At 43.9% G+C, this 13270-nt stretch overlaps 1 protein-coding gene across 2 annotated transcripts in view; it reads right to left on the bottom strand.

Moving 5' to 3' along the window:
- Styxl2 (serine/threonine/tyrosine interacting like 2) overlaps positions 1-13270 on the bottom strand; it is a 33307-nt gene that overhangs the window by 4237 nt on the left and 15800 nt on the right. For both annotated transcript variants that reach the window (XM_074047575.1, XM_074047573.1), the window contains exons 3-5: positions 10472-10566; positions 7171-7402; positions 4845-5062 (exon numbers count right to left, since the gene is read on the bottom strand). In XM_074047575.1, the coding sequence (XP_073903676.1) occupies positions 4845-5062; positions 7171-7402; positions 10472-10566 (545 nt within the window). The remainder of the gene's footprint in view (positions 1-4844; positions 5063-7170; positions 7403-10471; positions 10567-13270) is intronic.

The raw sequence follows: 13270 nt of genomic DNA on the forward strand, positions 1-13270 counted from the left end.
CTTCTTGCTGGCAGAGTCCAGAGATAGTGCAGGGCAAGAGACAGGGAGGATGTATTTGTGTGTCCACCCTCATCTCTTTCCCTCTTCTTAAAATAGCTTCCAGAATTTGATCATGAGGGCTTCACTCTAATGATCTTATCTAAATCCAGTCACCTCCCAAAGACCCCACCTCTAACTACCGTACTTGGATGGAATTTCCATCCTCTTAATACTTCACAATGGGAATTAAATTTCAACACAGGAAGTTTTGGGGATTAAATTTGAAAACTATAGCCAAACAATACCACCATTTAAATTTGCAGTGTGGGTGAATGTCACACAATGACCTCAAATGATTTTTTTTTTTATCAACTGAACTCTATAAAACTTAAAAAAAAACTGCTACAAAGTCATGTCTCTTATAGAATATTTTAAACATAAAGAATCTTTACAAGTTCCTATTACTATTTTTGGTAGATGTAGCGTGTTCTTATAGCCTTTTGCAAACTTTAACTGTACCGTTCAATGGATCAGTTATCTACTGGCCTCCCCTTCTGTTTTACATCCTTCATAAATGTGACAGACATTTCTTTCCTAACTTCATTCTAATGGCTGTTTAAAATGCAGACTAAAACCCCTGAAGACCTTCCTGGCTGTCATCAATCTATTTGCCACAGTCTTTGGAGATGTTTGCTAAATCGACAAGAGTCCTATCTAATAATATGAGATAGGAGGTGACTCTTTTATTATTAAATCTTTGCGCTACTTAAGGCCATGTCTTTGTCACACAGGAGGTCACAGACTGACCTAAGGCTTAATAATGCTGTTATTGCCAAGAGCCAGCAGCCAGTAGAGGGAGGTAAGAGAGCAAAATCAAAGCACAAAGGCAATTATGGATTCCCCTGTCTTATCCCCTCCCACCTCCAGCTCAGGACTCCCCTGTCCCTCACCAAGGACCTTCTCTTAACCATCTGACCAGGTCACAATCTATTGCGTTAGCACCAGGGTCTCACGGGGTCTCTTTGGTGGGCCAGCTTGCTTTTGGATGCTTTGAGACACCACCACTCAATCTTCCTCACAAGGGCATCAAATCCTACTTAGACTCAGTTTGGCAGAGACCAGGTTGGGGGTGCCATGTCTTTCTATGCTGTGTTCTTTGCACCCTGGGGTTCCTCTGAGGTGCTTCAGGGGGCAGCCTGAGGGACAGGGAGAGACTAAAGCAACAATAGGATTTTCTCTCTTCTCTCTGTTAAGCACAGGACCCATGCTTATAGTGTATAAAATTTGTTCTTGTGTCTCAGTGGTAGAGTGCTTGCCTAGCATTTGCAAGGACATATGTTTGATCCCTAGCAACACAGGTATGCGTGCGTACATGTGCACACACACACATACACACACAAACAAAAGCTCTTCACAACTCCAGGGGGTGCCTCTCATATTGAAGTAAAAATATATTTGTTTGGCTTATAATGAAAAATTTCCAGCAGTGAAATGACTTGAGGAAGGCATTCTTTTTCCAGTTTGCATAGTTACCATTTTGATTAGCAGCAGGGCTTCTGGGGGGATTTGAGCCCCATTTAAAAAATATGAATAGTACTGGTGGAGAGAAGCTTGGACTTGAGTGAGACCAGTTCACATCCTCCCCACCTTCTCAGGATGTCTTTTGTGGCAGGCATTTGTGCTGTATACTCCCAATTCAAAATTTCCCTTTTCTCCAGAACTTAGCCCCTTTCCACACTCTAGGGAAACACGTGTTTGCCCAGAAACACACTTGCCACTGTTGATAGAACTCAGGATGGACAAAGCACCAGAGTCTGTCAAAGGAATTCTCCAGGGGATCTGGACATGGGTCTGAGGCAGGTAATTAACTAATGTCAGGCCTTCCTTCACTGAGGTAGAGCAACAAAGATGGAGAAGAGTCCTCAGATTGTTCTGTCCTTGTGCACTCCTGTCATTGAATTTCTTGAATGCCTCTGCTGTTTGTCAAGGAATTTGAGATGGTTTTGTGTTTGCTAACAACCAAGAAAATCTTGATTATTATAAAGTCATGAGATCATCTTTGGGTTTCAACTTTACAGTATGTAAAATGTAAGTAACAACACTCCCCTGGGTCATTGTGATTATTATGTACAACTAAGGTCAGGTGTTTCCTCCCCTGGCCTCCATTAGGACCCAAGTAAAGGGAAGCTCAGAAGGCAAGGTTGGGATGATTCTAGCGATGTCCACAACTTCTCTGCTAGAGTAGGACCCTCCTTAAAGGTGACACTACAGGGACACTGACTGAGGGGAGAGTGAGGCAAATGGAACTGACAACCTAGAGCAGCGATGCCTGCCAGGTGCACCGGCCCAGGCTGGGGATCTGGTTTCCTAGTGCTGAGACCAACAGTCATGGCCCCCAGCAGAGCTTTACACCTTGTCTTGTGGCCTCGGGTCCCCGCTGCACCGACCTGGGCATCCCAGAGGGAAAGCTGGTGCCTGCGTCAATCTCTCGCAGGAAACTTTCTGCTTGGCTCAGCTCCGGGCATTGCGCGCCCCTTCCCCTTTGGGGAGTCCCTCCTCCCTCCCTCCCTCTGCTCTCCCGGGGATGGGGGATGGGGGATGGAGGGGTGGGGGGGCTCTCGAGGTGGCTCTCCCTTCTGGGAATGCCTTCCAGCATCAGCGATCTGCCGTGATGGCCTTGGATGCTGTGGGTGATCCTTGGCCAGTGGCCATGTCCACACGTGTCTTCTACCCCTTTCTCCTCTCTGGGCTAGGAGGTTGACTGGTGTACCCCAGGCCAAGAGAAAAGGATCAACATCCCCCTGCCACAGACATTAGACAGGCACACTCAATCCCACAGGGGTCAAGCAGCCTGGATTTTAAAAGTAGTTTTTAAAAACATCGCAGAGGGCAAAAACTGCATATATGTATGTGTATAAATATATATAAATATTTATATATAAATATATACATATGTGTTTACACACATACACATTCTCTCTCTCTTCTTTCCTTCCTCACTCCCTTCCCCCTTCTGAGCTTTTCATACCCTTCCTAGCCATTGGTGGTGACAGGCAACAGCCCTTCTGAGGAATCATTAACAACATACCATTTATTATAGTAATGACTATAACTTTTAAAGCATTTATGATCTGCCAGGTGTTGTTCTAAATAAGTTCTTTTATATACATTTAAAAAGGTATATAAAAATGTATTTAAAAATTTATTACTGGCTAGATGTGGTATTTATCTCAGCACTCATTCAGAAGGTGGAGGCTGAGAGAAGAGGATTTTGAGTTCAAGGCCAGCCTGGGCTATATAGCAAGAAAATAAACCAAACCAAACAACAACAACAAAATGTGTCCCACAGATACTTTAGGATTAGATGTTTTCATGTTTGTTTTATGTATGAGGAAGCAGAGGTTGCTTGGGATAAGGAAAGCAGTCCATGGTCACATGGTATAAACACAGCAAATCCTGGACTCAAACCCAAGTTTCTGGACAGCAAACCTTACACTCTTAACCACCAGGCTGTGGCCACTGCGCAGGTTCAACCATCTCCTTGTAGAGACCCCTGGGCTCTCCTATGGGCTCTAAAGATGAGTTAGACCCTCGTAGCTGTCCAAGCCCTGCTCTGCTCCTTCCTACTCCATCTATTCTCCAAGGCTCAGGGAGTGATTTCTAAGATATAAATCACTTCAAGATGCCTTTTGTCCTCATGTAAGAAGGGCCTAAACTGCTTTTGCTCAAAAGCATTGATTCCTTACTTGGGCCCATGAATTAAGTAAAAACAGGAGAAAATTTGACATCTCTGTCCCCATTTTGTACCTGTTGTCCTTTGCTCTGAGCTATTCTCTTCTACAGCCACCTTAGGATCAAGGAAGGACAGAAATGATTGATAACGTCTTTTCAACAAGGGACTGAAACTACCCCTAAGGAGGCCTTGCAGGATAGACCACCCCTACAAATGAGGACAATTGCCTGTAATGATGAGGCAGAACACTGGAGCAGAAGTAATTATCTCATGGGAACCAGATTACTCCCCTCAGATGATGACAGCCATAACAACTTTCTCAGAAACCCTTGAAGAACAAGAGCTAAGATAACTTGGGTCAACCAGACCCCATTCAACCACTGAAACACACCTTTGACTGGGGCTGTTTAACTATGCATACCTTTCACCCTCTGCCCTAATTCTTTGTCTGTTTATAGATAGAGCTCATGTCTGTACATTTAGCCTGAAGACGGCTAGTAAGCTAAGTATTTACTTTGCCTCTTCCCACAGCATGTCCCAGGCACTGTGATAAGTCTCCTTTCTCTGCCTTTCACCAATACCATCTCTTCATTTGATACAGGGGTGAGTAGCTGGACCTGACATGTAGAACCCTAGGAGTTTAGCCCGTGATTCAAAGCTCTGGTTTCACTCACCCTGAGCTTTCACTTCATGCATGATGACACCCCTGCCACTCAACACTCATGCACTATGCTAATCCCCTCTAGCTTTTGATTCTTGAACACATCAAACCTATTTTACTTTAGGACCCTTGCAGGTCCCTCTTCTTCCATGTTTTCCCTCGCTAGCTCCTTCCTTCCTTCCTTCTTTCCTTCCTTTCCTTCCATTCTTTCCATTTTCTCTCCCCTCACTGCAGTGTGAGATTGTCTATCTTTCACTACAGAACCTAGCATAGTATCTGAACACATGATGGGCACTTAACAATCACTTACTGGATGAATGATCATCCTTTCCTTTCTCTTCTTCTTAGAGCAGACAACCATCTTAAGACAGATTCCCTCCAGATAATCAGGAAGATATTTCATAACATTCCCCACCTTGCTTCTTCCCTGGGGGCAATTCCAGCAGCCTGGAGTGGTCAGGGACTCCTCACCTCTGTATGTCAGCAGCGCTTCATCAAGGAACTCAGCAGCCTTCCGGAAATGCTGGGAAATGTCCACTTCTGGGAAGTCATCCACCTCCACACCCAAGTACTGGATCTCCAAGCCATTGTAGAATTCAGGGCCAGTGTAAACACCAGTGCCATGAGCAGCATTCAGGATGTGGGTAATACCCAGCCTCTTTAGCCTTCCCTTGTTCACAGCCACGCTCCTGTAGTAAGAGACAGGGAGATGTTTGCTAGAGTCAGAACTAGAAAGGTACACTGCCATTGTGATGGGAGCCTGCTTCTGAGTCAGATGGTACAGTCCGGTAGTGTCTGCTCCTGGAGGTCTGGAGCTCACTGCAAATATCTTTAATAAAGAGGAGTCAGTGACAGAAAAAGAGAAAAGAGATGGGAGCTGGTTAAGGAAGGGGAGGGTAAAAAGGAGAGCAAGATTGATGTGTAAGGAAACTTCTGGATGGTTGAGCAAACTGGTTTAAAACCCCAAGCCTTGGGAATGTACATTTATCAAAGGATAAACACAGCAGACAAAAATACTAAAATTATATGTCCTGTACATTTATAGCACATTCTATGTTTTTCAAAAATCCCTTCATGAATTATTTTATTTTATCCTTATAAAAAAGGGCTATTTTTATTCCCATTTGAGGGTTATAGAAATTAATCCAAAAGCTTTTATGACTACCCAAGACTGTAAAAGGGAAAAAAGACTGAACAAGAACTGGTGTTTTTGTTTTTTTCTTTGCAGTGCTGGAAATTGAACCCAGGGTCTTGTGCATGCTAGGCAAGTGCTCTACCACTGAGCTACATCCATAGCCCAGAAATGAGATTTTTGATTGTTCACAGCTCTTTCCCTGCAGCTAAGTGGAGTTCGACATGAACAGATTCTGAGGATAGGGCTACCCAAGAAGGAGCAGAGACCTTTAGTTGGGGATATCTGGAGTTTGCCTGGTGGCCAATTTAAAGATCTATAGATCGATTTAAAGATCACTTAGGACTTGATGCCTACTTCTGGGAATCAGGTTCTACTCAACTAATTACCTGTGATGGAGTATAAGTACAAATGTCGAAAGCTGTTTTTCCTACTGCCTGCCTTGGGGCCCCAAATTCCCTCCTTTATTTCTGGATATGAGTAATTACATTGGGAGGACATCTCATTAAGTAGTCAATGGATCAGCAGAAATTACTGTCACGAATTAACCTACTGGTACTAATTTTGCACTGACAAGACCCTGAAGGAATAGAACATGAGAGAGTAGTTTTTGCTTTTGTTCTGGAAATCACTAATAAACTTTAAAAAATAAGTTTTCTGATTATAAAAACGATAAATACTTAGGAAGTTTGTATAGTTCTAAATAAGAAAATAAAAACCATTGTAAAACCACCTCTGAGAGAGAAGTACTGTTAACAAATGTTAACAGTAGAATTATCACATTTCTTTCTAATTTATTGCTTGACTGTCAGCTTGATTGGATTGAGAAGTAAAGCGCACTCAGGGTTCGTGAAAGTGTTTCATTTCTAGAGAGGATTAGATCATGAGGGCTCTGACCTAATAAATGGTATAATCTATTAGTGGATTCAAAGTTTGAATGAACTATTGGAAGGTGGTGGAACTGTGGAAGGTGGGGGCGGGTTGGAGAAAGTGGATCAGGGCATGTCCTTGGGGCTATCTTGCCTAGCCCCTTCCTGTGACTGCTCTGCTTTGCTTCCTGATTGCCATGAGTTGAACAGCTCTACTCTACCTACTCTCCCCTGCTGTGATGGAATGAAACCTCTGAAACTATGAGCCAAAAGAAATTGTTCTCCTTTAAGTAGTTCTTTAAGGTATTCTGGTCACAGTAACTGACACAATGGGAAAGTGTGTGAACACATATACACACCTATAACTCCTTTAACATCATACTGTATATATACAGTATTCTTTTCTAATCTCATTTTCCTCTTACAGTATTGTGCACATCAACATTGACGGTGGCTCCTAGTGTTCTGTTACTTGGTTGTTACAGATGTCATGGGATGGTGGAGATAGGGAAGTTGGCAAGAGCCATGTCAGGAAGAGAGGCCAAGGGAAGGCTACTGGAAGGACAAGGCTATGATACAGATCCCTGGTGGGAGGTAGAGGATAAGTGTTTGTTTTGCCTGGGGATCTCTGTATGCAGGTGGGTGGGAAGAATTTCTCCAAGTCCAGAGCAGAATTTGTGGTCAGGTAGCCTCCAGTGGATGAATGGAACCACAGGGGCTTTTGGTGAAAGTTGCTCCCTCAGGCACTAGCCAGGGAGCAGGACAAAGGGACACGTTCCCCAGTGGTCACACTTACTTCTCAGCTATGAAGACATTGGGCCAGACCTCATCCACCTCATTCCTAGGGGCCTCTTGGTGGTCCTGAACCAGGGCCCGCTGCAGGTCCAGCACACAGGGGGTATTGTAGAGGCTGGTGTCATCCATCTTCTCCCTGACACGGTTGTACAGGTCCTCCACCAGCAGCTGCTCGGCTGACTCCAGCATGCCTGGACACTCTGCATCTGCTCTGAGCCCCCGAGGCTTGAGTTCTAGAGGGAACCGGGAACATTCACATCGAAGAGTTAGAAACACCACAGCCTTCCCTGTCCCTTGGGAGAATTTGCCCTTGGCTACCTTGCTGCCAGGACTCTGGACATTGACTGAATGCCCACAGGATCTGCCAGGAAGGACTTGATGAGGGCTCTGGAGGCCACTACATTGGTCTGGGCACTTATAGCCAGGATCACTACAGGTAGGTGTGGAGGAAGGAAAAGCAAACTGGATTCCCTTACTCACTCCTTTGTTTCTCTAAAGCTAAGTGATCATTCTTTAAACCCAAGTCCTTGAGTACTAGGAGTATGTCTGACTCGTAACTCCCAAAGTACAAAGTGAATACACAGAAGTATTTATAAAGTGAATAAATGCTGTTTCATAACAGGATTCACCCTATTACATATGGGATGCAAATAACCCTGGGGAAAGTAAAATTTTCAGCAGCCATTCACAAGATATTACCTTATTTTATTTATTGTTCACTTCCCTGCACTAGAGCCTGAGTGCCTGTGATTCTCCATCTTCCAGCTCTCAGACAGGTGACAAAAGTTTGCTATGAGCTCCTCAGCCAACCTCAAACCAGGATCCAGGGCTGATTATACATCAGAAATTATCAAATTCTACAAGAACCCAAATTCCAAGCCACCCACATTTGTGGTGACCCTTATCTCCTCCTAATAATATACTTGCTCACAATTCATCCAATTGGAAGGAAAAAGTAAGATGTTTCCTTTCTCTACAAAGGTAGATAAGAATAAGGGTGAGCAAAACTTCCCCTCTCATTCAGAAGCCAAAAATATTGAATAGAAAGAAAGAAAAAAAAAAGAAAAAGAAAAAGTATGTCCACTGTTTCGGCTACTAGCACCATCTTGGTCCATGGACAGGCAGTTTCTGGGTGGGGAGCTGGAGGAGGAGGAGTTGGCGCAGCCCTTCAGGGTATCACCAGGTAGATGTCTGGAAACCTGGCTCACTGGTCAGGGACTAGGAATCCTGGGAGTCCTGGTTCTGCCCAGGGGTGAGGATTCTATTCCTAAACTCCCTCCTCCCCCATTGCTGGTCTACAATACCTCATGTCTGCCCCCACAATCAGCTCTAAATCTTCTCTGATCTCCATTTCAAAAGCAGAAAGAAGACCTCTGCAATCCCAGAACTCTGTTTTGTTTAAAAATAGATGGAGTGTTTCTATTTTCTCTATCACCCAATTTTCTGACCTGGCTTCCTTGGGGCCTATATCACAAGTGCAATAGTCTATCTGTCTCCTCCCCTTCCCTACATAGATATCTTTCCTTACATGTAAAAATAGGGCCCTCCCCCCTCATTAAAAAATACAGTTAATGTAACAAGTTGTTTTGATTTCTTCTCTTTCAGCTTAAAAATAAATGTCCCTTATCCCCACTGGGGACTCCTACTTTCCCTAGATCTCTGGTTCACACCTCAGCCACTTTAGAGTCTGCCTCCTTGCCTGCATCAGTCCTCCTATTTATCTCTACTACCTGATCTTTCTTCAGAAGAAAGTAAAGCCTACACTTCTTTCTCCCCGTTCCCAGATTGAGGGCACATGTAGACTTCATGGAGAGCAATTGTTTCTTCACATATAGTTTTAACCCTCTAATCACTAGCAAGGTACAAATGTTTTCAAATATCACCTAATATGTTTTTCTTTCTCTGTAATATATTTTTTCTTCCCCTACAACCCTTCAGCCACTAAAGCTAAAGAAATGTTGGTGTAATGCACCAGAGAAGGGGAGAGTAGATAAGACTTGGAATAAAAATAGGTATTGCTCATCTTTGGTTTCAAACTAGACCTTGAGCAGCCATAGCATTCCATAGACTTGAAAGTGAAGCTTTCAAAGAAAGAAAATGGCTTCTTACAACTCCTAAATCTGCACTTTGACTTATCAAGAATCAAAGTCTGGACAGGGGCCTACAGAGTGGGGACCAGAGCTGAGATGATGCAGGATGGAAAGTTGGGTAAATTCTCAAACACACAGGAGGAAGAAAGACCTTCCAGTGGGTACTGGGAACAGTTCAGGGAGAGCTGGACTAGGGTGAAGACACAGCCTGGGCCAGGAGGCTTGGCCTAGCTTGGAGCAACACAACAGAGTCCCTAGGCAGGGTAGAAAAGAAAGAAAAATCCCCCAAATACAGGGCATCTTTGAGAAGATGGGGCCTCCCAGAGTGATCAGAGAATCCAGCAACAGCAAATTGAATGTTGGGTTCTCTGAGGTATGCAAGAGCTCCAAATGTCCTCCAGGGTCAGGCCTCTCTTGGTCCCAGAATGAGGTGAACAAGGAGTAGCATGTGTGGTTCTCATGACTAAAGGCCAAGGCATCCACAGTAGTGGATGCCAGATTAAGTCTAAAGGCCAGCTGAGCTCTGTATCACCAGCCTTGTTGTCTTGTTCTGTTCCACCCCACCCCACCAGAAGTGTGAGGGGACACCAGAGCGATGGGAAGAGACGAGGAGGAGGGACATCATGAAAGATTAGTTGCTTCAAATTGAGTAGAAAAAAACAATCCTTCCAATCAGGATGAGTACTCTTGAATGAAATATAGTATGTTGTGTGCTTCAAAAAGAGTGTAAATATTAATATTCTCTCCACCTCGCCTTTCCCTAGCTCCTCCCCATATGGAGTTCTGTTTAAAGACCATCTTCAAGCACCATGGATACAAATCTAAATCTAAATCCCTTGGGACAGAACTTCTGGATACTTCTAATCCTTTCTTGGGTTCTCAGGTTTGTGTCTCTACCATAAGCCATCCCACCCACAATCCTTGACGTTAACAACAACAACAAAAAACTGAATGGCAGGTCCTAGGGGCAGATTGGTGCTGCCTCCCTGACTGTGGACTAGAGAACTCTTCACACTGATGTGTAGTAATTTCCACCTCTGTCCTGACCACGCTGATTAGGTGGGTTTGGAAGATGGCCTTCGTCAGATCAGAACTTCTTATGACAGGCTGCAATGGAGAAGCACAGTCACACCTTTCAGTGGGGCTCCATGCAAGGGTCTACAGATGACCTCCAGACCCTCCCTGTCCCCATCCAGATGTCAGTCATACTACCTTCATTGATGATCTGTTTGGCTGCAACTGTGGAAGAAAGGTGGATAGGTTCCATGAAAATGCTTTCTGTCTCTGCATCTGAGACCATGGAGTACCTAAGAGAAAAGGATATGCATGTTAGATGACCCTGGGTAGCATCTGAATGGAAGGCACTGAGTTTAGACACAAGTGGAGAACAACCTAAGTTTAAGGAACCTGGGAATGCAGTGTGGCTGGGTATCCTGTGGCTCAGGTGCTCATATATTTTCCTATGGGAGTGGGCACCTCTGGTGTCAGAGTTGACATTGAATGATGCTGTAGTCTAGGTTGTGGAGCGTTGTCTGTGGTTAGGGATCCCCCCCTGAAGTGACTTCACTTTCTTACATGTCCTGCTCATTAGTTTATCTCCACTTCTGTTCCTCTGCTATCAGTACTATAGGATGTCTCCAATTGTGCCTCCAAAAGGTTCTGCTGGATTGGTGGGCTGCATAGGCTGCCAGTATTCCCTCTGTTCCCCACATCTTCTTCCTGCTTGTAAGGGAGTGGGCTAATAATGAAGGACTGCCACAGCACCAAGTAAAGATGTGCTCCAATGCATAGGTCCTGATTCTGAGCACTAAAGATCAAGGGTCAGATAGACGCATGGATGTGATAAATAACCTGGATAAATGTCAAAGCTATTTCTTGAAAGAAAATCAATGGAGGCATCACAAGGGACTATTGAGGGGCATGGAGAACTAGGGCAGAGATCTCACTATAGTTCATTAAGGAACTCCTTTCTAATGTGTCCTGTTTTCTAGGTATTAGGGTGAACTTTGTTTTTTTTTTTTTTGTCTACCCTCCACCCCATCTTCCCTTTAGGACAAAAGAGGTTAAAAGTGGGGCGACTGAATCGATAGCATTTCTGAGTGCCTTCTGCCAATTTAATTCTGACAAATCCCCCGCAAAACAGGTATTATTAGTCCTGCTTTATAGATGAAGAAACTGTGGCTCAGAGAGGTTAAGAAAATTGCCTAAGGCAGTAAGTAAATGGCAGGGATGAGTTGCAAACATAGAACAGTCCTGCTTTAAATCTAGTCTACTCTTCACCACAATACACTGATACCATTTAGGTCGGAACAGGGAGGCGAGACTATTAGTGGGAGCAACTCCAGCTGGATTCCCAGGCCCAATATAGACTTTGACACAGAAAAGAGCTTTAAAAATACTTGTTGAGCATGGATGGATGGATGAATTGAGCTGATTCCAACTGAACTGAACAAAGCCAACTTGAGCTAAGATTAATTGGAATGGAATTAAATTGAGTTGATTGGTAGAACACTTCTGCAACATCAGAGTCCACCCTTGGGAGAATGCCGTGCTCAGTGTTAGAAGGCCATGGAAAAAGAAAGGCCCTGGTCAGGGGAAGTGAGGAGACTGTGACCAGAATGTGGCCAGACCTGCTCATGCAGCCTAATGTGACAGCACATCCAAGTGCCTGAGATTTTTCCATTCTTAGCACCAAGTACTCCTTATGACCAGAGGGTTCATCTTCAAGTAGATATGACTGGGAAGTATGGATGGATATAGAGTGAGGTTTGTGGGATATTATTCTTGGATGTTGGAAGAGACATCTTTAGAAATTTCATGAAAGTAATAAAAATTAGAGCACTTGGTGGGATGAGTATAGAGTAGGTGGTCTTATTTATACTTGTGTCTCCAGCAGGTGATTCTGATGTCTGAGTGAATGGATGGTACATGGACAGGTGGGTAGATGAATGAACAGATATATACCTGGATGAATGGAGGGACACTGTTAAGCACTAGGCAAGGTGTCTACATATCACCTTTGGGATACAACCCAATGGTCTCCAAGGTCCCTAAGTTCTCTGACCCCTGCCGTCTCTCCAGTCTCAAGTTCATTGGGTTCTCTTTTGCTCACTTCTTTCTGGTACACCGGTCTTTTGGATTCCCATCCTTGCAACCTTCCCTCTGCCCTGGGACTTGGCAGAAACCCATTTCTGCAGCCTGGATGCTCTGTCCTCTCTTCTTCCCTCATCTTTCAGATCTTAGTCCAATCATCACTTCTTTGAGGAAGTCTTCTCTAGTCTTGCACCATATACCTTCCTTTATGAAACTTCTAGCTGATGCAATTTTATACTTTTTAAATGAACTATTGTGACAGGTATGTCTTCTTTACTAGACCATATCCTCTATGCGGGTAGGGATTATGGTTAACCATTGTGTTCCCAGAACCTAACACAATGTCTGACACAGAGTAAATGCCCAATAGATATTTCTGACTCACAGACTAATTGAATTTTCCCTCAGTAGCACTACATTTAAAGGAATGTGGCAGTTACAACATCCAGCAACAAGATTTATCAAGTCTTTGCTACACACTCAGTAACAAGCCCAAAAACAGGCCAGGATCTTGTCTAAGTTCTGTCCATGCATACTCCCTGCCCTTCTGAGGCCAACACTTAGTCTCTGGGGCCCATATAGCAGTTGGCATTTTTCTTAGAGTGGATTAAAGGTCCTGAATCTGTGACTTCTCTCATAGAGAGCTGAGGTCTGTGTTCACATCCTTTAAATCTGGGTGGTCTCTGTGAGAGACATATGTTAATATTCCATTGTCTCTGTGACTGCCCAGACCAACAGAATATGGCAGAAATGAGACTAGGCCAGTTTCTGAACCCATATCTTTATTTTTTTTCATTTTTAAATAATGCATAGTAATTGGTTATGAAGAACAGTGTGATATTTCAATACATATATAGGACATATAATGATCAAATCAGAGTGGCTAGCATTTCCATCTCCTTATCACTTTTTCATGTT

This window comes from Castor canadensis, chromosome 11, assembly GCF_047511655.1.
Source record: "Castor canadensis chromosome 11, mCasCan1.hap1v2, whole genome shotgun sequence".
Taxonomy (NCBI): Eukaryota; Metazoa; Chordata; class Mammalia; order Rodentia; family Castoridae; genus Castor; species Castor canadensis.